General features: G+C 40.3%; 2 protein-coding genes and 1 long non-coding RNA gene across 17 annotated transcripts in view; 1 reads left to right on the top strand and 2 right to left on the bottom strand.

Moving 5' to 3' along the window:
- Positions 1–17,655, top strand: part of RCBTB2 (RCC1 and BTB domain containing protein 2) — a 49,283-nt gene extending 31,628 nt beyond the window's left edge. For 13 of the 14 annotated variants that reach the window (XM_029936762.1, XM_029936759.1, XM_029936756.1 and 10 more), the window contains 6 exons: positions 2,591–2,733; positions 8,332–8,522; positions 9,049–9,175; positions 10,762–10,901; positions 14,266–14,396; positions 16,421–17,655. In XM_029936762.1, coding sequence (XP_029792622.1) covers positions 2,591–2,733; positions 8,332–8,522; positions 9,049–9,175; positions 10,762–10,901; positions 14,266–14,396; positions 16,421–16,561 — 873 coding nt within the window. In that variant the 3' untranslated portion in view covers positions 16,562–17,655. The remainder of the gene's footprint in view (positions 1–2,590; positions 2,734–8,331; positions 8,523–9,048; positions 9,176–10,761; positions 10,902–14,265; positions 14,397–16,420) is intronic. The other variant, XM_029936763.1, reaches the window with a different exon arrangement.
- A 426-nt stretch (positions 17,656–18,081) lies between these two features.
- Positions 18,082–20,056, bottom strand: LOC115289504. The gene is made up of 3 exons (XR_003907658.1): positions 20,000–20,056; positions 19,326–19,440; positions 18,082–18,303 (listed from the first exon to the last, which is right to left on the bottom strand). It is a non-coding gene; the product is annotated as an uncharacterized LOC115289504 (long non-coding RNA).
- Positions 20,057–21,750: 1,694 nt separating this feature from the next.
- Positions 21,751–27,391, bottom strand: part of RB1 (RB transcriptional corepressor 1) — a 177,176-nt gene continuing 171,535 nt past the window's right edge. The window contains exons 25-27 of one of the 2 annotated variants that reach the window (XM_029936746.1): positions 25,948–26,090; positions 25,330–25,379; positions 21,751–22,823 (exon numbers count right to left, since the gene is read on the bottom strand). In XM_029936746.1, the coding sequence (XP_029792606.1) occupies positions 22,750–22,823; positions 25,330–25,379; positions 25,948–26,090 (267 nt within the window). In that variant the 3' untranslated portion in view covers positions 21,751–22,749. Of the gene's footprint in view, positions 22,824–25,329; positions 25,380–25,947; positions 26,091–27,391 lie in introns of those variants that run through there. The other variant, XM_029936747.1, reaches the window with a different exon arrangement.

Raw genomic sequence — 27,391 nt, 5'->3', positions numbered from 1 at the left:
ACCCTGTGTCTTTTGATTGGAGCATTTAGTCCATTTACATTGTGTTATTACTGAAAGATGTGGATTTAGAGTCATTGTGTTCTCTGTAGGATTCATGGTTGTAGTGATGTCTCTGGTACTTTGTGGTCCTTGCAACATTTCACTCACAGAGTCCCTGTTAGGATCTCTTGTAGGGCTGGGTTAGTGGTGATGACTTCCTTCAGTTTTTGGGAGAATCTTTATCTCTCTTTCTATTCTGAATGACAGGCTTTCTGGATAAAGGATCCTTGACTGTATATTTTTCCTGTTCATCACATTGAAGATTTCCTTCCTCTCTGGCTTGCCAAGTTTCAGTAGATAAGTCTGTTACTACCCTGATGTGTATACCTTTGTATGTTAAGGCCTTTTTATCCCTAGCTGTTTCAGAATTCTCTCTTTATCCTTGTATTTTGCCAATTTCACTATGACATACCACGCAGAAGATTGATTCAGGTTATGTCTGAGGGGAGTTCTCTGCCTCTTGGATTTCAATGTCTGTTTCCTTCCCCAGATTGGGGAAGTTCTCAGCTATGACTTATTCAAATACTCCTTCAGCCGCTTTCTCTCTCTCTCTTCTTCTTATGGAATTCCTATGATAGGGATATCATTCCACTTGATTGAATCACTCAGTTCTCTAATTCTCCCCTCGTGATTTTGGATTTTTTTTTTATCTCTTTTTCTCAGCTTCCTCTATTTTCCCATAATTTTATCTTCTAATTTACATATTCCCTCCTCTGCCTCTTCTACCCACACTGTGCACTTTTATTAGGCACTTCATTTTATTATGCACTTCATTTATAGCATTTTAAAATCATCATGACTATCTTTTTAGTTCCTTGATCTCTGCAGAAATAGATTCTCTGCTGTCTTCTATGCTTTTTTCAAGCCTAGCAATTGTTTATGACTCTTATTATAAATTCTTTTTCAGTTTTGTTGCTTATATCTGTTTTGATCAATTCTTTAGCTGTCACTTCTTTCTGGAATTTTTTTTGAGGAGAATTATTCTGTTTCATCATTTAATCTAGTTTTCTGTCCTTAGGAGTTTTAAAATCTTGTTATGTGCTTTGCACCCACGAGCACTGCTATATTAAAGGGGGGCCATACACTGTTTAAGGCCTGACCCTTCAGAGGGTGTTTTTTGGAGAATGTTACTTGGTTTTGGAGAATGTTACTTACAGGTTGTTGTGACTTTGGTTATTTTATTTCTCCACTCATAGTGATGTTTTGGACCCTCCTACAGGTGTACTTTGATTTGTTCCTTGAAGTAGCCCTGGAAAAGAAAACAGACAGGAAACAAAAACATGCAAACAGAAATAAACAAACAAAAACAAAAAACAATCCAAAAGCAAAAAGCCAGAAACACCAGCTACAAGTTAAAAACAGGGTGGAGGCAGTGCTGATGGAAGACCACATACGAAATGACAGGGGCAGGGAAAAAGAAAAAATAAACATCAACTAGCAGAGAGAAAGAGGAAAATAAGGAAGGAGGTGTAGATCATGTATCAAGAGAATGGATTAAATATGTCTGTTTAAACAAACCAACAACCAGAGTAACAAGCCTAGAGGAGGGAAGAGATAAGGAGAAATGAAAGGGAGAATATATCTAAATAAAAATTGTCTGAGAATTAATCCAGGCAATGCAGCCGTGCTGGTGTGGAGGAGGGATTGTCTGATTCCACAGCTTCTATTCCTGTCCGGTAGATATGCAGTCACCTTGCTTGGAGGGGCGTGGTTTGGTGTAGGCTGGCCCTGCCTCCACTGTGAGCCCCAGGGAGTGATCCCTGAGGCCCTGCCTTGGTGGGGGGAGGGGGAGAAAAATGGTGACTCCCCCAGTTTCTTCTCCATGGACCCTTTAGACTCTTTTCGAGCCAGTATCACTGTGCAACAGATGGGGTGTTCTGTCTTGCTCTGCTGACTCCTGTGCCCCAGTGCTTGGCAGGGATTTAAACTTCCGCTCAGTGGCCCAGCACTAGGGAAGTGCCTCTCTCTGTTGCTCGATATGTGGTCCCAGCTGGTTTCATCCTGACCCACAGCATTTCAGGGGAGGGGACCAGTTTCTCCTGCTGCAGACTGCACCCCTGACCTACCACCGAACCTGGAGTTGGTTCCCCTCCTCTCCAGGTGCACGAACGTGGCAGCTGGCCCCAGTCCAAATAAAGTCCTGCAGTTAGAGATGGGATCCTTCTCTGTCTCCATCCAAGGTTTTCTCTTGTCCAGATACAGGCATAGGCTTCCCAGCTGCTCTTTCTCTTCCCTTTGTCTCTCCGCAGAAGGAGATCCCTCCCCTTCATGCCTATGTGGCCCATTTTATCTTCCCTAGTTCGCAGTCACCCACCTATGGCCGGTCAGGTTGTCCTGGTTTCTCTCTGGTAGACTCAGTCTCTTTTCCTTGCAGACTCTTGGGGTTCAAAGTCCTTTGGCTTCAGCCCTTCTTTTTTTTGAGAGACAGGGGAAGTACAGATCCCCCTACTTCTCTGTCATGTTGGCTAGTCTCGAGTACATCTTTGATTCTTAACCTATCTCGTAAAAGAATATTTGCAGCCCTAAGTGGATTTGGTTTTTCTTTTTACAGGTTGCCTGTGGCTATGCACATACACTAGTATTAACAGATGAAGGCCAAGTGTATGCTTGGGGTGCAAATTCTTATGGCCAGTTGGGCACTGGCAATAAAAGTAACCAGTCCTATCCTGTGCCTGTTGTCGTGGAAAAGGACAGGTAATATGTTCATTTTCAAAACAACTTGCATGCTCTTCAGTGATTAAACAGAATTTGGACGTGGTACAGAATTGTGGGGAACTTACTGCTAATATTAGAATATTCTTTTACCAGAGCATTCATTCCTTTTTAAAATTGTCTGGGGGAGTTTGTATGTAAAATACTCTATTTTCATTTACCCCTATGTCAGCTACTCTACACAAACAACAAGGACTAAACCTCTAACAGCTGTTCCACATTATTCTTCTCACTCATAAATTACCTTTTCCTCCTTGTTTTCTGTTTTACATTCTTAAGAGGAAGTTGATGATGCTTAAGGTCGATTTTCTATGGCTTAGAAAAACAAAAGTACTTCAGATGGGGTATAAAGCCATTCACACAGCTGTGTGCAAAATGTGCCAGTTGAAAGGATAAGATTTACCTCATGATTTTAGCTCCCAAGCTATCACTATGAGGCAGAGTATAGTGGTTAGAAAATTAAGACTTAGTTTTGCCCATTCATTTGCAAATGACAAAGTACTTGGGACAGTACTTGACACAGTACTATGGGACAAAAATATTTCACTATTGTGTCTATTAAACCAGGTTTGTAATCATTGTAGGAATTAATACTGCTATTTTCATTTTTATTGTACATACTAATTTTTGTTATATCTGATTTTAAAGTAAGTATATGGATATATAGATTATCTTGCATTTGTATGCAATTCTTTCATATTTTCCTATTAGAATATTTAACAATAAAAGTGAAGAACCAAATTGTCATTTTCCACCCCCTTGATTTTCATATACTATAAACCTGGTTAAGTTTGTTTAACCTATGCTAAATATTTTTTTAAAACCCTATTTTTGTTATTTTCTCTCAAAATCTTAGAATAAGACCCTGCACCTCTTGAGGACTGGGGAGGAGGAGAGGGAATGGAGGCCAGGAATTTACTAGATGCATGCAGCCCTGCCATTGGCATCCCCCTTAAAGGTAGTTCAGAGCTCCTCAATGAAAAGAGAAGAGACAGTCTTGAGGCTTTGAGCAATCACAGAAACGCCTCAGTTTAGCAAATCTGGTCAGTGGGACATTTACTATTTAGACAAACAATAAAGAAGTGTTAAATGATCAAATAAAGGTGTCATGGAAATAAAAATAATACATTTGTATGGCACATTACCATTTTGATGGTGCTGCCACACTTCCCATAAATTTTAACTCCTGTGTCCCAGACCTGCCAGATCCACTGCTGTGTGCCCACCAGCAGCATGGCCCACAGTGCTCTGCTGGTCCCGGGTCATACCAGGATGAGCACGCGGTCTTCCAACTCCCATCAGGCCAGGCCAGGTAGATTGTAGGACAACTTTGCAGGGAAGGAAGAGGAGGCAGAAAAGCAGAGCAGGGGAATTATGTTGAGTGCCAACTCCTAACCTGGTACTTGAGAGTATTGCTTATTTGTCTATTTTAAAAACTTAAGGTTTAAAAAAACTTTTTAACTTTTTTCAAATTTTGAATTACAAATGCAAATGCATTTTGTATACATTTGTATACAAATACAAATGCATTTGAAATACAAATGCAAAAAAAGTGGAAATAGCTGCACACTTGCACCCTCACTGTTGTCCATGTAATCATTATTTTGGCTACAGATGTCATGGATGAATGTTTTGAATGAGGTATTCTCGCTTTTCTGTTTTCCATGCCTGAGTTCACTGTGGTAATCCCTGCGCTTGCAGGCTCTCCATCATACCAATTTTGCGAGGGAGGAATTTGTAAGTCTGTTGGGACTTGTTTTGCACGTACCCGCCCTTTTCAGTGACTGAAACTTGCAGATATGTTATGACTTATCTCTCAAGAACTCACTTCTGACTCTTGAGGCCCATTTCAGGGAAGTTTGACTAATTAGAAACAAAAGGATTGAATGTTAGGGTGCAGTGGATCTTCAGGTCCTGGTTACCTCTTCACGGAAGTGGAAAGTGTACATTGGATCCTTTGCTTAAACAACGACCCAAGGAAAACCTTTTAAATTTTTTCCCATAGAGGTCTACTTATGATAAAGAGTGCTAATAACATTTGTTAGCAATTTATGTTCACATAAAAGTAATTCTAATAACTAAGGTGATTCTCTTCTCTCTAACCCAGTCATTCCCAATCTTTCTGAAGTCTCAGTACTTTGATTTACCAGCATGTGTCTTTGTTCTTAAAGTTTCTTAAAGGACATTTGAAGTTAAATTGATTTAAAGCTAACTTTGACTTGAATTTTTGTGAATTTTGTGATACCTTGAGATAATTGGTAATATGTTGGCCTCTTACAAAACCAGGCTTGGGAATCACTGCTCTGGATCTTTTTTTTTTTCTTATCACTATTTCTTCTCCATTCTTCTTCTCTCTCAAAATTACTTTTTCCCCTCCCCTCATTGTTTCCTGTTTTATTTTCTTCCTCACTCTCTGCTTTTTCATTTCCAGTACTTCACAGCCATTAAGCTGCAGTCGTTGGGGATCATTACGTTGAGGTGACACAAAACTCATTTATTATGAATGTCTAGTGCCTGTTTTTTTCATTAAGCATGGCTACAAAATAAAATGTGAAATATGCCAGACATCCTGACAGTAAAGGTTAGCTCAGTTTATGGTCATTGTTACATATTAGACTGGAAAATCTGAGCTTCAGAATTTTGCCTCTTGGTATGAATCAGATTTAAGAACAAATGACCTTAGGCAACAGCAGGACATATTGGCAGTTGATTGGGTCCCAAGCTTAGACTTAAAAGTTCCCTCTTCACTTTCTCCACTCTTATTCCTGTAGCAGCTGCTGCCATCAGCCATGCCTGTGCCCCACCCCTGCCTTCCCGTGTGCCACTAGGTGTTCCAGGTAAACTCCACAAGACCATGCTGAGGGAAGGCCACTGCTACACAGCCTCTGTGTCCTGACCCCTGTGCTGTGTCTGTCCCAGCCTTTCTCCACCAAGCAGTGTTCCCTCTGCCTGTAAGGGCAAAGGCTACTGCCTTTTCACGGAGGCTAGTAAAGATATTTCAGAAGTGAATGTAGGAATTAAATTATTTTGGTTTTCTGATGCTGGGAGTTGAGTCCAGAGGACACTGTTGTGTTCCCATCAGCTACATTTTTCATAGAACATCATCAGGGAAGAGAGAGGCTATCTGTGATTTTAAGTGGTTTCCCAGAGTTTCTGTAGCCACTGGTAAATACTTTAGTCACCATAAGTAACTGGTTTTGAGTGTGCAGTGCACTGGGTAGCTGATTTCATTTAGTCTTCACAAGGCTGTGAAAGGATTGCTACCTGGATCCTGCTCTCCTCATTTTTTTTTTTTTTAAGATGATAAAACAGATGATAAGAGTTTAAGTACTGTGGCCTCCATAGGCTGCTTTTGGCCTGCAGCCCTGTGACCTGCCCTTTGCAGCAAGCCCTGTAAAATGAAGTGTGTTGCTGCCCTCACATTTGGTGTAATGTGTGAGGATAGATGGTAAAAGTAGATGCCTTTCCTTTGAATAAATGCCTTTATTCCATTTCCTTGCCCTTTTTTCTCTATTGAGAAAGATATGCTTATTGAGAAGCCAAATAGGATTGACCATCTTCCCTGTGTGGGCAAGGAAGATTATTTTATGAAGCACATATTAAAGGTTTGGGCCCATTCACTGACTTGACCATGCAAATAGGAAAGGTCTTACTGTTTGAATTGATCACTGGAAACGTAGTCTCTACAAGAAGGAGGCTTTGTCATTTAAAATGCCAAGAAGTAGTAAATCTGTTAAGATATCTCTACTGCTGACTACTACTTGTATGCCTGACACTGTCCTTTGTGTTTAACATTTTATCATTTAACTTGTATGTACTAGCTTGCACTGTGATGGGAATGAGGCTTGGGAACATTCCCGCAGCCACACGGCCTAGTGATAGAGCTAGGATGTGTCCCTTTGTGTGTTTGACCCTGGCATCCAGGCTCCACTGCAGTGCATCATAGCTTCTTCGTAGTACTCCCATCTCTAGGAGCTGAGAGCTGCCCTTGAATGAGTCAGCGAGATGACTTAGATGCACATGAAAGCAGTACACCTCAGCCTTCTGAGGGAAGCCGCCACAGCAGCTCAGCTTGTATGATGCTCATCTTCCCTCCTTGTCTGGGACATGTCCAGTTAAAACAGGTGGGGGGGATGTCTCCACCCTCCAATTACTAGGCTGTCAGTGGGGTCTTTCCCATCCCTCAGTTGTTCTGTGTTCTGTCTTTCCCAATTAGTCAACAAAATAACCTAAAGATTGTGCTTCATAAGACACCAGATTGGGGAGAGAGAGAGAGAGACACTTAGGGAGAGAGAAGTAAGCCAGGGATTCAGCCTGCCAGGAACTTGTAATCTAGCTGAGTAGGTAAGACATACGTCCCTGAGAAGATCAGGTCCAGGCTAGAGTGGTATGGACGGGATGAATGGCAAGAGTGCAGGTGAACGAGACACTTCTTCCTCTGGGGCCATTTGAGTTGAGCCTTGGAAGATGGGCATCATTTCTAAGGCAGAGAGAAAGGAAAGAACATTCCTGCACAAGGACTTTGTGAATAAAAATATTGAGGGGCAGTGAGTACACCTGTTGAAACATAGGGTATGTAGGTAAATGTGACTTGAAAGAGTGCTGGATAGAGGTGCAAGACAAATTATTGAAGGTCTTGATGTCACATCTGGATTATTTCTTGTGGGAAGCCACGGAAGGTTTGAAAGTACTGACGAGAATGGTGTTTTCAGAGTATTGTTAACCCGCCAGCCTTGTGTGATTTGGGTCAGAAAAGAGAGAGAATCTAAGGCAAGGAGACCACAGAAGCTGTTGGCTTTGGTCCAGGTATGGGGTGTGCCTGACCTAGGGTGGTGGCAGGTGGGAGAAATTACAAAGGGCAAATCTCCAGTTATTTGTCAACTGGATATTCTGAATAAAGTGAGGAGGGAGAAGTCAAAGATGACCCGAAGCTCTGAGCCTAAGTCACTGAGGATGTTGGTACTATTGCCTGCTGTGAGCAAAATCAAGATGGCAGCCTTAGGGTAAAATAGTTCATCATCTTTTGTGAATCTGTACAGTGGCTTATTCTTACAGAAAGTTAATTATTTCTAAATCAACAAAAACAGGGCTTTTTATTAGGAAGTATTCTGAGAACTGCCTCCCTGGCAATTGTGAACTTATCAGAAAACTGCTCTCTTGGGTTCTTGAAGATAGAGTCCAGTGAATTAGAACTACTGACCTTACTCTTTGCAGTGTGAGTTGGGGTGGCCCATAGCATGCATCATCTAACACTAAAGTTAAGTTTTGATGAAAATATTTCTTGATATTGGGTCAAGGCCTGGGTCAAGTAACCCAGGTCTTTATTATGTACTTCATTAGGTCATGTTTTAAGAAAAAACTAGATCACTGTTTTGTTTGTTTTGGCCTCTACCCTTGGATTGCTCTTGCATTTCACAACGGGACAGTACATATTTTTGTAGGCCTACAGGCTAGAACCGGTAACAAGATTTTCATGAGTTGTGTCATGTTTTTTAAATCCATTGAAGTTAAAGGAAGGAGAGATCAACTTTTTTCTTCTCTTGTTTACCATGTTCACTTGGTATTTGTTTGTGAACCTAGAATTATAGAGATTGCAGCCTGCCACTCGGCCCACACCTCAGCTGCCAAGACCCAGGGCGGGCACGTGTACATGTGGGGCCAGTGCCGGGGCCAGTCCGTGGTCCTGCCTCACCTCACTCACTTCTCCTGCACCGACGACGTGTTCGCCTGCTTCGCCACTCCTGCCGTCACATGGCGCCTCCTGTCTGTGGGTGAGTGGTCTCTGTCCATTTGGGTGCCAGCCTGAAAACAAGCAAGATAACCCTGGTGCTTTTATTGTAAGAGTAGGACTTTTTAGGTGCAGCATCATCTAATTTCTCTCTAAGGGGGTCCTGTGAAAGGAAACTGATTTGATGGATTAATTTTTCTTTAAAGTATCAGAAACCAATATCACATACTAAATTAAAAGTTATTTTATTTGGCTGCTTTTTAATGTTCCTGAAAAATGATTATCTTTTATTTTTAGCTAGTCTCTTTACTCAAGCATTCAAACATTTCATTGAGCGGGGCGGTTTGGGACTTTTTAGTTGTTCTGCCAGGTTTACAAGGAGATGTGTGTGCGGCTCTTATCCTTAATGATTACAGAGATGCGAAAATCTGTATTTAGAGGAAAAAAAGCATCGCTCGGTTGGCCATTTATTTCGGATATTTTCATGAGTGTCGCAAGAGCAGTGCTGTATTCTAGCCTGCATTTCTACTGTGTCTGTTAAGTCCAGAAACATTGGTGTTCCTCCGTAGAACCCGACGACCACCTGACAGTGGCAGAGTCGCTCAAGAGGGAATTTGACAACCCTAACACTGCAGACCTGAAATTCCTGGTGGACGGAAAGTACATTTATGCACATAAAGTCCTTCTCAAAATTAGGTAAGGGGTAATTTATTTTAGATTTGAAATACATACATTATTTTGTAAGTGTTCACACAACTAAGGGAGACACTTCAGTAATTACGAAAAAAACGTAAGGCTGGTTTTGCCTTTGTGAGCGTGCAGTGTAGCAGGGGAACACGGTACATGGAAAACGCGAGCCAGCAGGGGCCTGTGGGGGAGGGAGCAAGGGCTGCGGCTTCCTTAGACACCTGGCGGTGGTCTGTCCAGCCCGGCGTGGGGGCGGCCGGCTGCACTTGGCCAGTGTGTTCTGGGCTTCCTGCCCCGGACCCGAGCTTCATCATTCTCCACAGTTGTGGGACAGTGAGCTTTCAGATGCTTGGGAAAAAGAGAAGGTAAGGCTTTTGCAAGGCAGCAAGGTCTGGGGTAAAGTTAACACTGAGATTTTAAAATTCAGATTTATTGATGTATCATTTTTGAGCAACGAGCTGCATCCATTTGAAGTGTGCAGTTTGAGGAGCTTTGACATGTATGTATACTGTGAAACCACAGCCCTACATCAAGAAACAGAATGTTCCTGTCATCCCTCAAAGGTCCCTCGTGTGCCAGCCCCTGGGGCAAGCTCTGATTTCCTTTCAGTCACTATAGATTAGTTAGCATTTTCTAGAAGTTTATGTTAATGGAATCATGTAGTCTGTATTCTTTTGTGTCTAGCTTCTTTCTCTTAGCATGATGATTTTAAAAATCATTATGTTGTTGTGTAACATATTTAACTCCTGCTACAGTGAATCACAAACTCAGCATGGCATTTTAGTCTCAAGTTCACCTCTTTGGCCATGCTGTCCAACATTCCTTCACTCCTTCTATAGCCCCTCAACCTTTATAAAAGAGGTGGGGCTATGAGTCTGCTAGGGCTGCTGTGACAGAGTGCCACACTGAGTGGCTTCAACAATGAGAGTTAATCCTCCCACACACCTCTGGAGGCAGAAGTCCAAGACCAAGGTGTTGGTGGGGATGCATTTCTCCTAAGGGAGAATTCATGCTTCTCTCCCAACTTCTGGTGGCTTGCTGGCAGTCTTTGACATTCCTTAGCGTGGGGCATGATCGATCCGTCCAGTGGGGTTCTCCCTGTGTGCGTGTCTGCATCCAAATTCCCTGGTTTTATAAGGACACCAGTCATCTTGGATTAGGGCCCATCCTGATGACCTCATTTTAACTTGATTATTTCTGAAAGATCCTTTCTCCAGTTATTGTTATATTCTAAGGGTGGGGCACCAGCATACGGATTTGGTTGGGGACACAATTCAACCCATAGCAGGAGGTAAAGAAACGCATCTGATTTCCATAAACGTTGCTCTGCACATGCTGTGGGGGAATGACACTTGGAGCCAGCTCTGCTACAGCTGGTTTGCATCTGCAGCCTCGTCCAGTAAGTGGTGGTCAGTAGACTTCCAGCCACCCAGACGGGGACCTGAAGGTGTGGAATGTGAGGAGAATCTGTGCCGTGCTGCGTGTTTCCTTTCTGCTTGTCAGTTCCCCTGAAGCCCCATGAAGATGTGTCCCTCAGGAGGGGTGTGTGCTCTTGCCCAGAAGCTAGGGCCTCACATGCTCCTTTCTTCTTTCAGGTGTGAGCATTTCCGCTCCTCATTGGAAGACAACGAGGATGATATTGTAGAAATGAGTGAGTTTTCGTATCCTGTCTACCGAGCCTTCCTGGAATACCTGTATACAGACAGCATCAGCCTTTCCCCTGAGGAGGCAGTAGGTAATTGCCACCACACTCTTGCAAGAGAGGGGCACGAGGTGGAGTAGCTGGCAGGGTGGAAGTGGCCGTGGGGGGTGGGTCACACACAGAGTTCTCTCTTTGCGTGTCAAACCCACACTCTTCCCTGGCCACTGCCTCGTACGGAGGGTGGCCTGGCGGATCTCACACCATCAGCACTGTGGAGCGGCGGGTGGTAACTGCTACACCTAAGGAATGTGCACGACTGTTTGGCCGCCACCCCAGCTGCCCCTGAGGTGTCTGCGTTAGAAGATGAAATGCACGTAGTAGTAATAAGCCCTGCTGGCCTCCCTAACCGGGAATAGATGGCTTTGGGACAGAACACTGTGGGCCTTCTGGGGCCTTTGTCCTGAAGGTAGTGCGGGGCGTTCACTGCACCTCAGGGGTCCAGACAGTACAAAATGCCACACAGATCATCAAACAGGTGCAAAGTAATAGACATAGAACATTTTGGTTCACAGATGTCAGCAACATTCTCAGTGTCTGCAGTGTTCTCCGTGTCTGTGCTGGAGACGAACCAGGGCCCTGCCCCCTGGGGCTTGTATTCCGATGAGGGAGACCAGCCCTAAACAAGCAAATATGCGGAAGCCGTGAGGAAGTGCAGGAGTAGAGAGCTGGGGGAAGCAAGAGGGAGCAGCCGTGCAGATACCGGAGGGAAGAGCCTGCTGGGGGACCGTGAGTGCAGAGGTCTGAGACAGGCACAGATTTGTGGAGGAAGAGGAAGAAGGCCAGAGTGGGTGGAGTGAGACTCAGTGCGGTAAGAATTAGGTCAGGCGATGGGATGTGGGCAGGAGCATGACTACCCTTGGGGGCCATGGTGAAGAGCTTGAATTTTATTCTTGGCCTGATAGAAAGCCTTGGAAGGTTTTGGGCATGAGGCTCGTGTTATTTAGGACTTGCTTTAACAGCAACATTTTTTAAAATGTGGTTTAAACAGGCTAGTTTATCTTTCACTCGAAGAGACAGGGCAGGGCACCCTGCGTGTAGCCCCTGTGCTCACCGTCCAGGACTGCATTTGCGTTACAGCAGGATGGAGGAAGGGACAATGATGAAGGGGCAAAAGGCAAATCCCAGTATCTTAAGGAAGGATCCTGTAAGTTCCACTTCTTCCACACCATGGACCAGAGGTGACTGAGGCCATGCCCAGCTGCATGAGAGGCTGGGGGAAGTGGTTGAGGAAGAAAGAGAGAACAGGTCTTCGTGTTGACAAGGGGCGAGGCATAGCAGCTTCTATGACAGGAGTGATGGGACTTGCTTAATTATGATGGTTCAGGTGTGAGGTGATGACGATACCCCAGATTAGGGTGGCATAGCAGTGGAGGTATTGAAAAGAGATCATATTCTGGATATATTTTAAGGATAGGGCTGATAGGATTTTTCCATGGATGGCACGTGGAGTGAGGAAAATGGAAGCAACAACTGCTCTAAGCTGTTTGGCCTGAGTCGCTGGGTTAATCAAAGTATCATTCAGTAAGATGAGGAAGATGGAAAGTGACAGGTTTTGCCCTTGGGTTTGAGAAGTTAAAGGAGTTTGAATTCAGTTGCTTGTCAGACATCAGCACAGTAAGAGCAGGCCCCACACCTCCAGCTTGTGGCCGGCCATCTTTCTTTACCGATCACCAGCTGCACCCTACATCACAAGGGGTGTGTGGGCACCCTGCATGGCCAAGCCCCATCCACCTGGGCCACCACTGGGGCTGGGCATCTGCACATTGTTGGCATGGTCCAGAGGAGAGCAAATGTCCACTGAAGGGGCCTCAGGGCCAACTAGGTAGGGAATTATAGAGTCCCCGATGACCAAAGTGTGGTCTAGGAGTGGATGCCTGGCTCCTTGGCAGCTGTGGTGAGGGCTGTGCCTGGAGGAGATGCAGATCTGGGCTGTGTTGAGCAGGAGCTCAGGGCAAAATCTTCTCTGAGGGCAGCTCTGGAGTACACATTTATGTGATTCTGCAGCTCACAAGGGTGTGGGGCTGAGGATAGGATTTTGGGAGTTGCTGAGAACTGACCAAAAACAAATGAGCCATCACAGGTCTCAAGATTTCAGTATCCTCCATTATAGGCCTTGGCTCTATAATTTTGATAGTTGGTCACATTACAATGAGAACAAGTTTACAGCCCAGTGCTCCCACCTACCAAAGACGCAGTGGCAGATGGATGCAAAAACAGTTGGTATTTTAAGATTGATGAAATCCCAGCTCTTTGTCCCTTAGGTCCCTGGGACGCACCTTGCAGAGGTTAGCCTGATGTAGATGTGATGATCTTCTAGTGGAGGATTCAGCTACCGTTTTGATCAGGCTGATGTAGAGCTAGTGAGTGTACCTCTCCGAGCACGGGGCCTGCTGGTCTGGGGGTGCTTCATCCCGCTCATGCCAGGGCAGGAGGACCCTCACAGTGTTTCTAGCCAAGCCTCGTATCCAAACACAGCTCCTTTCGTAAGTATTTTCACAGTGTTTTTCTGTATGCTAATTAACAAATCCTCTAATGGAGATTTAGATAACCATCTCCTTAACTTACAGGTGTTTATCACTCTGTTGTGACTTATGTGAAAGTAGGTGACATAATATAACGGGAATCACCAATATTTATAGATGGTATTTTAAACTGGGGGGCAGGGGTTGGTGCTGGAAGTCACTTAGGGAAACAACTGAAATTAGAATCTGAGGATTGAACCCTGGGGCACTCAAAACATTTGGAAGTTAGGAAAAATGGCGCAGCCAAGAGACTGAAGAGAACTATGGAGAAGAAAAACACAAGCAAGTAACGAGTTAAGAGAAGCATCACCAGCCACATCTAATTCTGTGCAATAAGGAGTAAGTCCAAACCAAACAGCCCCTTGGATTTCTCTCCATATGACGTTAGGCAGTGGAGGGAATGGGACTCTGCTGCAACGGCCTGGGGGGAGAATGGGAAATGAGAAAATGGAGGCAGCAAACAGGATGTTCCCCAGGTTTGCAGAGAAATGGGGGAGACTGATGGGAGACACATGTGTGTCCATGAAAGGTTTTTTTTTCTTTATTGGAAGTATGGGCACTACTCCCGCGTGTGCTGATGGAATTGGCCCGGGCGGACAAGTGACAGTGTGGGGGATCCTTCACAGGAGGACACGACAGCCATCTTCACTGTGCACCTGCTTCCTCACAGCTAATTGGGTGTCGTGTTTGCTCAGTTCAGCTGTGCTTGCAGGTAGACGCACACACTCCGGAGTGTGAGCACGAGTCTTTATTTCACACAGCGCCTCCCCAAGGATTATGTTCCACAGAATGTCACCATCATCTCTTGAAGGGATGACTGAGTTTAATCAGGATGCTTGAAATCACTTCCCCTAATAAACTTCTCTTCCCACCAGGATTGCTTGATTTGGCTACATTTTATAGAGAAAATCGTTTGAAAAAGCTCTGCCAACAAACTATCAAGCAAGGAATCTGTGAGGAGAATGCCATTGCCCTGCTTTCAGCTGCTGTGAAGTATGATGCTCAGGTAAGAAAAGCATCCTTTCAACTAGCTGACCCTCTGGAGAATGTTAGGTGGTTAGTACATATACATTAAAATAAACTAAAAAAAAAAAAAAACAAGTAAAGCACCTAAAAGTACCAGAAAAAGTGAACATTTATATAATGTTACAGTGGAGTGCCAAGAAAGCAGCCATAAAGGTAAGGATTGATAGGTCTGATTTCAAAAAGAAAAAAATATCCAGACATCAAAAAATATTAACAAGGAGACTAAAAAGTTGACACAGTGGGGAAAATATTTGCAACATATATTGAAGCACATTTGCCAGAGTTAATGTATTGTTCTTAGGAAAAAAAAATACTAGCAGTTTGATGGAAGTAAAATAGACCAAAGAGCAAAATGGATTTATGAATAAATGAAAACATGGTATAACTTTTCACCTGTGAAACTGGGGGCTATATTCTCAGAGATCATGCAGGCTCAGAACGTTGGGTGTTCTCCTGAAGAGCTGCTGAGGGTGGGAACTGGGGCAGTGACAGTGCGGGCACCTGGTACCAAATATATTGAAAGCTTTAAAGGTGTAGTTCTTTAAGGGATGCACTTGTAAGAACTTGTCCTAAGGAAGTAATCATGGATTTGGACAGAGATTTAGCTTCAAAGGCTAAGTTTACTGTAGCACTGTTTATAATTTTGAAAAATTATAAAAAGCCAACATGAGCAGTAGAGGTTTCTTTAAAGTGTAGAATGTTAATTCTGTGAAGTTAAATGAACGTTTTAAAACATTTTTTTAAAAAGTAGTAAGACTGAAATTTATTATCTACATAGAAAAAAAAAGACTGAAAAATAGTCAAAGGTCATCTTTGAATGGTGGGATTATGGATGATTTTTATTTCCTATCTTTGCTTGTTTTTTCTGAACTTTCTACAGTGACTGTGTATTGTTTTGATAATAAAGAAAGGAAAGAAAACCTGTCTTAGAGCTAAATCTTTAGGAAGCAGCCCATTCTTCTTAGAGTCGATTTCCTTTTGTTATAAGGATATCCTCTCTGGCCAAAAAAACAGGAACATTTTAGTGGTGGGCAGAAAAAAAGTTTATAGCTTCTTTTCTGCTTATATAAATAAATATGCTTATTAAAGAAAATTTCAAAAATGCAGAAAAGTATGAGGAAGGAGATGACTCATCAGCCAGAGAACATTAACATTTTCATACAGCTCCTTCTGTTTTTTTCCTGTTATAAGATGCATATTTCTCTAAACATTGGATTTTTTTCACTTAACATTTAAAAAAATCTTACCCACCTTGAAACATTGATATTAAAAGCAGAATTAATGTCTTTCATTAACATAATAATATATTGGGCACTTAGAACATGCAGAACACTAGGCTAGGCCAGACTCTTCCCTAGTTTGTTAAAGTCTCGGTGGTAATAGTGGAGGTTCGCGCCCATCTCCAGTGATGAGGCTGTGGGCACACAGGATTTCCGCCTGAACTAGGCTTGATTTTCAAGACTTCTTCATATATTTATGTGAATTATTTGTATGGTTACCTTCCATCTTTCTGTTTTCTGGAAAGTAAGCTCCTGGAGGAATGGCAGGGTCTTTGTTTTGCTCACAACCATATACCTAATGTCTAGGGTAGAACCTAACACACAGTAGAAATGATCTTCAGCTAGAAACATTTCAGGTCCTAGGGGAATATAAAAGTGGAGTATTTAACAAATACTGACAGTGAAATGAACAATACAAATACTGTCACTAGAGAAAGGTACTTAGTGCCTATTTCTGAGAATAAAAAGTCAGATTCTTTACCCCGGGTGATATGAAGGAACTTGAATATTTACTTGAATGTTTTACTGTTATTTAAATGTTTACAAGCATAGATTCACGTTAGCGATACAGTTTTATAACTATTCTTTAGATATTGCTGAACCAACACTTCTTCCTATTGGCTCTCAAATCCTTGTTCCTTCCTATGTGTCTTAGGAATTTTCATGCTCTGTTGCATTGTGTTGGGATATACAAATTTATTAAAGCATTTTTTTGTTGTTGTAGGATTTAGAAGAATTCTGCTTCAGGTTTTGCATAAATCATTTGACTGTAGTAACACAAACTTCAGGCTTTGCAGAAATGGACCATGATCTTCTGAAGAACTTTATCAGCAAAGCAAGCAGAGTTGGAGCCTTTAAAAACTGATCATCTGCAAGAAATAATTTTTAGCATTTCCATTTTCTCTGCAAAAGCCAGAGAATGACTTCTTAACTGGCTGAATACTTAACGTCTGTCAAAAGAAGGTGGTGGTCAGTCTGCCCTGTGCTGAAGTCTGAAGTTTACTGTAGAAGGCATTCCGCGCTCTGATCAGACGTGACTAGCGCAAGGGAAGAAAATTAAAATGTCTTATTTACCATTTCCTCTTTCAAGTCACTTAAGTTGGACACTTTGCGTACATTGGTCTAAGTATATGCTATCCTGGCCAAATTTCTGTTCTTCAACAGGCTGTTATCACATAGAGAGCTGGTCATTACATTGTCAGCATCCAGAATGGCGCGCTGCATACATAGGCACTCAGTTCATTTATTATAAATCTTAAATATGCCCTGCTTTATTTGTGGGATACTTGATGAAGGAATAACTTGCACAAAAACAAATTTGAAACAGCCCGTAACTACTGAGGTTCATATTCTTCTGGTATCTGGTTCTAAGTAATAGTGGCTTACATAGAACATTAATTAGAATTCATAAATGGCCTTGATAATTTAATTGTCAAAGTCCCAAGGGCTAATTTTAATTTTCTATTTACTCTGAGTCATTAATTTCTCATATGGGATTACTGAATATGAAGTACTGTCTTTGAATGAATGTTATTTCTGGGCTCATCTGCCTTACATAATTGCAATAATGTCTTTTCCTTTTGTGTTGAGAGATTTGCCTATGTAAAAATGATTATGTGTTTTTCTTGTAGTGGAGTTTTATGTCACTATAAAAGAGTTCTCTTAATCTGGCACAGAATAATTATAAAGTACTAGCCGAAAAGGGACTCATACTTACATTTCATGGACAGCATTAAGAATGAGATAATTTATACTTTTTCGGTCAAAAGAAGTTAGCCAACTGCAAAAGAAAAACTGAAATGGGATGTAGGATGTAGTGTCAGATTCCTCTAATACGTGTTTCACAAAATGGTATGTATTTCACAATATGATATTATGTAAAGAAAACTTTTGGAATTAGAAACCTTGTTCTGATGCTGAACTATTTGATAATAAACTGCTTATTTGTAGATAATAGAACAAATGTGTTTTTTTAATCCCTAATAAGCAGCAAAATTATATCAACCTTTTCTCTTAGATTTATACAAATCCATTTGATTAAGCTTATTTTTGGAAGCAGTTACTCAGATAACATCATAGCAAAGCCCACCCTAAAATGTAAATGGCATATAAACAACATGATTGCCATTCATGTTATTGTCTCTGACGACTCTTTACCAGATGAGGTCTGCAAAAACAGAAAAACAAAAAAACAAAAGGAAACTAAGGATTCAAAAGTGACCTCACCAATAGAGGCGAATGGCCTTGACCTCTAGTTCTTTAATCAGAATCCTGTTACTGGAATTATATAGTCTTATTCAGTTATTTAAGCTAGCCATATATACCATTTGTTTTCATTATTTGATAGATTTGCTGTTTTATCTACCAAAGACACATTCACACCTGGTTATTGCCCACAGCTATCAGTTCTGACATTTAGACAACCACAGCCTGCACTGCTGACTTTTTCTCCTCACCTTCCAATGCTAGCTGGAACTGGCCAACCCCTTTACATCTTCACGAGGTCTTCTGAAACCTCTTTCTTTCTTGCCTGTTTCTGCCACGGTCTTCTGAAGCTTTTTGATGTCTCTTTCTTTTATGAAATCATTTCCTGTAAAAATTGGAACACTCAAAGGGAACAGATAAGTTTACTGAGGTATGAAAAAACGGCCTGCCCTTGACCAATTCCACAGTGACTCAACAGTCATGCTGCCAGGGTACACGTTATTAAGGTTTGGATGGATTTTACCCAGATTTTCGAAGCTGTTATATGTAGGTTTGTCCTGCCATATCTCTCAGTTCTCATCTCTGTGTACAACAGAATAACCTATGGAACGTTGACCAAACATATATTTAAGGATTCTAATTCAGTATATTTGAAAAGCTTCCTAGGTAATCTTGATGTTTAGCCAAGTTTGAGAATCACTGTTTAACCCTTAAAATCTGGGGCTCCAAACAAGAATGGGCTCATTAGACCAGTTTGAGAGAGAAGGGATGAATTCCATGGATACATCTCTGAAAAAAATGCTTTCTCTCTCGTTTTGGAGGATAGGCTTGTCATCAACACTCCTATATGGAGGATAACACCACTTTCTTTCCTTTATTTCTAACAGGGGAGTATTTGTTGAGCCTCAGAAACCTTGCTTTCAGTTAGGGATATGTGAGGGGGAGAGGGACATTTTTCATAATGACACTACATCATAAATTAATGGATCCTTCATTTTATATAAGTTAATCTTAGATTTTCTGTCTCTTAAGTTCTCTTTCCTTTCTGCTCACACAAGAAGTTCAGTGAGTTAGTGCTTCCAGTATAATTCTAATACAACTTACACAGAGAAAGGTTAAGGTTTTACAAGAATACGCTCATTTACTGATAGAGGTTTGTGAAGATATCATTTAAAGCTTTTTAAAAGTAAAGGTTAATGTTCTTCAGCTGAGACCTGAAAAATTGCCAGTCATTATGGACCACACTTGGTAATTTTTATTTAGAGGCAGGATTCCTGACCAGTGATAATGAAAAAGAAACAATGAAAACTATATCCTTGTCCACTCTTTTTGTTTTGTTTTTTGGTCTACCTCATGAGCCTTCCCCATGCTATTATTACAACAGACAAACTGGGAAAACTGCAAAGAAAAATGATAAATCATACCTGTTGTTTTTAATTCAGTCTTTGTCCAAGCATAAAAATGTAAACCATACTGATTTTCTCTCCCTAAATGCAGTTAATCATGATGTTTTCTATTGAGGAAGTAAGTGCTGTTGGTCTGTGGAATAAATACAACTTTCATATTAAATTGTCATTATCTTATATTTCAATGCTAGTATATAAGCATACTCCCAAAGTGACCCAAGAACAGGTTTATAAGAATATCCAGCTTCATACTAAAGGAGCTTGTTTCAAACCCCAGACACATCAGCATTACCAAGGTAGATTTCTACGTAAGATGCTATACTTGTGGTAGAAATATGCTATTTCTAAAGGTAGGGTTTCCTGTTTCCTGTAAAATGCATATTTAGTCCAAAGGAAAATTCTACTGAATGAATCATTACCAATGCCATGTACACCGGCCCAAAAAATGAAAAACAAAAATACGCTTCAACAGGCAAGTTTCTGTGAAGTCATCCAGATGGTACTAGAACTACTACATATAGGGTCTTCCTCCCCACCATTTACACCAGAAAACTGTAATGAGAAGTAAATCAATAAAGGAATTTGAACTTGTCCTTTTTATTGTAGAGTTTTGGTTACTAGAATACTAAATCTCTGGAAGTGATCAATTTTCTATCATCCAGGCTAAAAACTTTTAGTATTAGAAAGGCTACCTGATTTTGCTTTGACCTAATAGATGCATTTCATGTACGATCCCAAAATAAATACAGTCCATTGAGGTGTGGTTGCTGTTGTTCCTGCTCCAAGCTCTTTGCCTTTCTTCCTTCAGGAACAAACGTGTTGCTGTTCTAGGTGAGAATTCCACTTTCTGCCTTTTTTTTTTTTTTGAGAAATCTTATTACTGAAATAAAAGATAATCTCATATTTGAAACCCGTGGTTGCAGACACAGGTCATAGTATTTTGGAGTTTAGTACATACACCACCTACTATTTACTACCTGAGTAGAGTCTAGGTTAGATTCCCAAAATCAATGTATTAATATTTTTGTTCTGAAACAATATTCCTACTAAGTAGGCTAAAAAGCTGTAAATAGTTCTATGCTAGTTTAGATACACTTTTGACATCACCTGACTTTTGCCACCAAACACACAGACCGCATGGGTTTTTAAGCTTTTTGGATCTCAGAATTGCAGATAAAAGACTGGACTTGTGATATATAAATAGGATGTTTGGGAGGAAAGGCCTTTACTAGAAAGGATAAGAAGAGACCAAAGAGACCAGTTAGAAGTTTAAAACCATGGTCTTGACAAAAGTTGATCAATGACTCTCAAGATTTTAACTTGACCAAGTGGTTAGTAAAATCGGGAAAGACCAGGGTAGAAACAAGGTATTTTTGTTTCATTTTGGTTTATATTTTGAGAATTTGGCGGGGGTGGGGGGGAGTGGGAATCAAGAGTTCCACTGCCTGAGGGCTTTGACCTCCAGAGTGGTCAGGCTGGAAAATAAATTTGGGAATCACCAGCACAGGAAGGCAATGGAAGGTTAAGCATGGATGAGGCACTAGGAGAGAAGCCAGGTATAAAAGAGAATGTTAGTGCACTTGAGACAAAGAACACATCAGACCGTGAAGACTCTTAACAACTAATTTATTTTAAAATAAACTATTAATTGTAGAAAATAGTAACAAAGCAATTTTAAATGTACAGTTTTAACCAATACAAAAAAGCAATAAAGCAGTCTCTGAAGCCTTATGTAAGTAATCTCAATATACCATCTCTGAAGTTCCTAAAATTCTGGCACTAACTCTAACGTAAACTTTTATTAGCAAAAGACCCAGAAATATGGTAGCCCTTGACCTAAAAGCTAACTGATTTGTATGATATTCATGCAGAAACTAATGAGGAAATGGGAGAAAGCTTTCTAGTGACTTTGTTATCAAGATAACTGCCAAAAATAAGTTTGAAACTTAAATGAGCACAAATTAAAATGTCGTTTTCTAACAAATAAGACCAGAATTCTTTTTAAAAAGAATTCTGAGTTTAGACAAAGTGATTTTTCCTAAAAGCTAGCTGATGCTACCTTAAATATCACCTAGTTTAAATTATACCATCTCTAAATAAGTTAATCACACAAGATAGTTTAAATACACCTTTAGGTGCCGGGGGTGGGGGGAGAGCGCCTCTTTTTCTAATGCAGCTGTTTTAATTTGAAACTTTTGCACAAAATCAGATAGAAACATGAATGCCTAACCCAAAGACCTTTGATTACTTGCAATTTTGGAGTAGAAATGATGTGGCTTTGGATGTGCCAGTGTTAGACCATACTGACTTTAAAAGAAAAAAAAAGACAATTGCCAGCTCAAAAGACACATGGAAGACATGTACACTTCCAGAGAAAACACACCCCTTCCCAATTTAGCGCAGAATAGCTGCTGAGATGCAATGAGACAAAACTCTATGGAAGAAAAATTAAGGCTCTTATAATTAACAGTCTGTTTGTGGAGTAAAATTATTTTACATCTTGATTCTTCGGACCCAGAAACATTAGAAAGTGCACTTGGGATATCCTGTCTTCGGGCCCTCTATAGCAAAGTTCTAGCTTAACACTTTATTTTCCAAGTACTAGATGGGTACTTCCTGAATTCAGGGATCTGAATGGTTTATAAAAACCAAGAGTACTATTAATAACCCTCATTTTAAAGCAGGAGTTGGATAGAGAAAAGGATCAATAAATTCTTATAAGTCCTGAGGTATGAAATCTGTATCAGTAGTATGACAACATCATTTGTTTATACTCTGCTTTCTGCTTGTATTTTAAAACTAAAATTTATAAAACAAGCACACAGTACATCAGATTCCATTAGTAAACTAAAATCTAATTTGTAAAAATTAGTAATTTTTTTAGTTTCTAATATCTGTTTTAGCAGAAGAGTTCAGGATCACTTGGGTGAGGGAGAGTAGTCAGCCAAATTGCATTTGGAAGACAGGGCACATATTCTAGGGGCATTCATGTTAAATTAAAAAATATATAAATATAAATTAATAAAAATAATAGCAAACATCACATATATGCCACAAATAAAGACAAAGTACTCAAATAGGCCTGGGTTGCTGGGACGCCACTCCCAGGGCATCCTCACCATTTGTAGAGCAGAGCAATTATGCTTTGGAAATGGAAACATCTGCTACAACTTTCTAAATGACAATATTTAGACAAGATTTTCAACCTTGTGCAATAACAATGCATATTCTACTGACTACAATGTTGCAAGTGGCTTAGGAATCACCTGCGCGCACAGGCAAGCCCGTCCGCACACTCGTCATCCGATATCCGCAAAAAGGGCTGAAGATACACATCCAATATGGCCGTAAACAGAACCTGGGAGCGTCAGTCACACAGTCTGCTCTGTGAGAGCCAACGAGGCCACAGGTGTACACGGTGTCCACTGAGGTCATGGGATCCTCAGTTTTCTTCCCTGTTTGAGGTATCCATGCTATCATTCATTTTTTGCTTCTGCATTCGTGTTCGGGTAGATGCTGGAAAAAGGACGCAGAAATGTTAACGGCACTGACGGTGCTGGATGAGTAGACAAAGGGCTGCCATAAACATGAGGCTCATGCCAAATCGATGGAGTTCAGGGCCTGGCAAAGCAGTAGTTTCCAAATTTTTTTACCATAAAATTTCTATCAGCACATTTGTTTCCATGTACCACCAAAATATGTATGGTATATATGTATACCGTCTATGTTTGTATATAAATTATAAAGTACACAGAGCCCAAACAAACTTTAAAAATAGAGGAGGAAAAAACAGGTAAAGATTCTAATATTTTCTCTATGTACCAAGAGGTGGTCTTGTATACTCGCACGTGTGCCCAACTCTGCAGCCCACCGCTCCGGAGATGCTGGGGTTGGGTTTGGCCCTGTGGCCGAGCAGAATGCTGGCCTGGCCTAGAATGATCTAAAGTGAGTGGTATTTGTCACAAAGCAAGCAATTCCCTTGTGCTTGGAGATACCTTGCAGAGATGTCAGCTCACAGCTCATTTAATTTGGACGTGAACATTTTAAAAGTACAGTATTAATGACAACACAGCCCAAACCAGATGGTGGGCAGAAGCTCTTCATAAAGAGGAAACAAACTCGCATTTGGAAAAGAAAGAAAATACTAATTCCAAGTCTTCCGTCTCTGAGAGATCAGCACTGTGTGACCGTCTTTTCTGAACACAGGTCTTTGAGGAGGAAAACTGAAGATTTCCTTAGCCTCCGGGGTTAACATTCCTGCTGCTTCTCTCCAGTCAGAAAGCTCCGGAACTGCAGCCTAGCACTGAGAATTCCCCACCACTGCCGAGTGTGCCACTGGAAATCGTACTGACAACAGCAACTGAACTCTCCTCTAATATATGCATTTTTTTTACAGCTTTCTGCTCCTTTTAAAATGCATATTTGTGAGCTTCCAAATGTTTTCAAAGCTTCATTTTGGTCATAAACTTCATGTCTACTTTCACATATGAGGGGAAATGCCACATCTACTTAAAAGTTAAAACTGATGTGTTAAATCCAAAAAAGAGATTCATTTATAATCAAAAACTTTAAACTCTTGGTATATTTAGTTTTAATTGTGCTCTTCAAAATAATACATAGACAAAGATATGGCTTCAAAAATCAAAAGAATTCTTTTTATTTTAATTTTTTGTTTTGTTATTTTCTTTAATTTTAGAGAGAGCGAGAGAGTGCATGCGCGCAGGGAAAAGGGGCAGACGAAGACAGAGAATCTGAAGCAGGCTCTGCACCTACACGGGGCTTGATCCCATGACTCCAGGATCATGACCTGAGCCGATATCAACCAACAGTTGGACAGATGCTAAACCAACAGAGCCACCCAGGTCGCCCCCAAAAGTATTCTTTTATATACTTTATAAATACTTAGTATTTACAGACACATGTTTAGAGAAAACCCTTTTGAAAAAGTCACATTTTAATAGGTACTGTTCTTATTGATAATGTCCTATGACCTAGAAATAACAGGGTTTTAAAAAAATGTTTATTTACTTGTGTGTGTGTGTGTGTGTGTGTGTGTGAGAGAGAGAGAGAGAGAGAGAGAGAGAATATGAATGTGTGCATGTGAACAGGGGAAGGGCAGAGAGAGGAGATAGAGAATCCAAAGTTGGCTCCATGCTGTCAGAGCAGAGCCTGATGTGGACTCAAACTCACCAACTGCAAGATCATGACCTGAGCAGAAATCGAGTCGGGTGCTTAACTGACTGAGCCATCCAAATGCCCCAATAGTTTTAATACTTATCTCTGAAATAAGTGTCATCTTTCCCAGTACCAGTTATTTTTCCTGTCAGTGGATGTGGCAGATTACCAGGAAACGTCACACTTCTGCCACAGCCAGCTCTGTAGGACAACCCAGTAGCACTCAGTACGTGTTTGTCTTTTTCTTAATTTCCATTTATTATACTTGGGTTAATCTTTCACAGTCTTAGGTAGCTTAGGATAGAATCTCATTTGCCTTAATATTCCCAATTTATGTCACTCTGTGTAATCTAGAGAATGATCTGGTGCTCTTTATCAAAATTCTAATTTCTAGTAAGGGAAAACTTGTGTTTGACATTATGTTTTTAAAACTTGCAAATTAGAGAAGTTCCACAATAGAATAAAAAACTATTCTTCAAATAAGGGTGATGATGTTTATATATGCTAATTTTATTTTAAGAAAACTTTCCTATATCCAACACTCTACGGTTTTTTCTCTCCTGAAGTATTTCTAACCATAGCCATTCACATTGAAGAGGTACTTTCACTTAGTATTTCTGCACTAAAGATTTTAGAAAGAGTAAAGATGACCTTCACTTTACATCATTCATTTATTTCACAAATGTCTGTGGGTAAACAGTACACTTGATTGAATTACATTTTAAGTGCTTAAGCAAGTGTGCTAATTTAGGACACTATATGCATTTTATTCCTTTAAAACATGAAAAGGACTTTTGCAATATAAACAATGGTTTAATTTACATAAAGTGAAATGATAAATACTTACTCATTTCTGCCAGTTTCTGCTGAAATTTGGATTCCCCTGGGAGAGGTTTACTGCAGATTTAAAAATGGCAAAACATTTCATATGTGTATGGATAAATGGAAAACTCAAATTTTCAATACCTATGGTGATTTCAATGACTTACTTTACACTCTTAGTGAGTGGCTTTTAATTTCACAAGTTTATAAACATAACATCTAAAATATAAACCATCACAAATTTAGAACCTTTTATATTTTGTCTGTGATTCTTACAAAACACAGTAGTTAATATTTTCTCAAGAGTAAGCACTTAAAAGTCTAATGTTAATCATAATGAAATTTTATCAATGGCTTTATAAAAAAGATTAAAAAACATCAGATTGCTAGTATCTGATATTTTGAATGAATTTCAGTAGACAGTACACGATTTATATGGTGCTTTAACTTTGGGATACATTCCTTCCCATTCTGAGCAGTGTTCACAAATTCCAAATAAAATTGGCATAAAAGAGCCTGGTGGAAGTTTGGAGCGTAGCTGCACTCCGGCTTCTCACATACCAGCTCAGCTACTGAAAAACATTAGAAAAATAAACTATTATAAAAAAAGAAAGAAAGAAAAACCTTAGAAGCCTGTTCCTACCTTCCGTCTGCTTCATCTGATCCTTCAACATCAAAGCGGAGTTTTTTCAGGGGTTTTGGAGGGTTGCCTCCTTCAGCACTTCTCTTGAGCACACGGTCACTGTTACACACCATCTGATTTATTTTCTGGAACTTCTCAGAAGTCTACAAATTACAGAATTGTTTATTTTAAATCATTAAGTGCTACGATTTTGCAGTTAGCAACCTTTAATTATAGCTTGAGGGATGTCAAAAATCAAGCAGAGTTAATATCTGTATTTTCATTGTTTGCTTTATTGCACCAAATGAGATATGAAAAATCTTAGAATCAGCATAGCTATACCTAACTCTGCCCCAATTAGATACACTCCTGTCTCTCCCCATGAGGCTTCTTGCCTTCCTCCAACAAGTCTGACTTACTCTGAAAATCTGGGTTCCTCATTTTTGGAACCCACCCACACGCAAAACCAGGGGTACTTCTCAAAAGCGTGTGAAGTTGGAGTGGCTTTCTGGAACCTTATGGGTTTTGTTTGAGGGCACAATGTGACCGGAGAAAATATCACAAGAATCGACTAAGAAGTGAAATGTCTTTTCAGTAATAATTCTGGACTCACTTTGTGGGTATTATGTTGACAAGTCATATAGTTTATGTATTTTAAACCATTACTGATACAGTATTTATTGAAATGTGAATTAAGTTTTTAAATAAAAATTCAAATATCAGAAGACTTTGAGTCCATCCATTATTACTAGAGATGATTTGAGATATGTATCTCTTGAGGCAGCATCCTGTAAAGCAAAGTAAAGAAACCTTTGGTAATAAGTACCTAAGGGAACACAATTCTTTATTTTACCCAAAGAACACATGGAAAATTATATTTCTTATATGTCTACTTTAGAACTGGAGCAGGGGATTATCTCAGGGATGTGTATGAACATGTTCATCTGAACTAAAAAATGAAGTCAGACTGTTGACAGAAATACTAAGTCTGATTTGATGATTGATTTGACAGTGAGGATTAGCTCTACTCATTAAGCTTTATTTTCCAAAAATTAAATGAGGTAATTTTCCAAAATTTAAATGCAAAAACAAATTTAGATGGAAAATATATTTAGAACACATATATGATGCAAACTAAACCCTGCGTGCATATCAAAATTATGATAAAATTTTAGTTATCAGCTTTAAAGTATGGAAGTACATGCAGTATTTTCTTAATTCTTTTAGAGGTCATAGCAAGGAGAAAAGTTTGAGGACCACTACTCTATCTAGATCCAGATCCAACTCTACCTATGTGGTCCCACATCTCCTCGGTGAAGCCTGACAGCTGCAGCCTATCTTGAGCTAAATGCCACAGCATTTACTACCTGTAACATACGTTTTAACACTCAGTTTTGTAGCGTACACACCATTACCCTTCTCTAGTTATTTCATTTGGGGCAGTGGGGCAGGCAGACTCTAGAAT

Source organism: Suricata suricatta, chromosome 4 (genome assembly GCF_006229205.1).
Source record: "Suricata suricatta isolate VVHF042 chromosome 4, meerkat_22Aug2017_6uvM2_HiC, whole genome shotgun sequence".
Lineage (NCBI taxonomy): Eukaryota > Metazoa > Chordata > Mammalia > Carnivora > Herpestidae > Suricata > Suricata suricatta.
The sequence above is the reverse complement of the archived record's forward strand: the minus strand, read 5'-3'. Positions and strand labels throughout refer to the sequence as shown.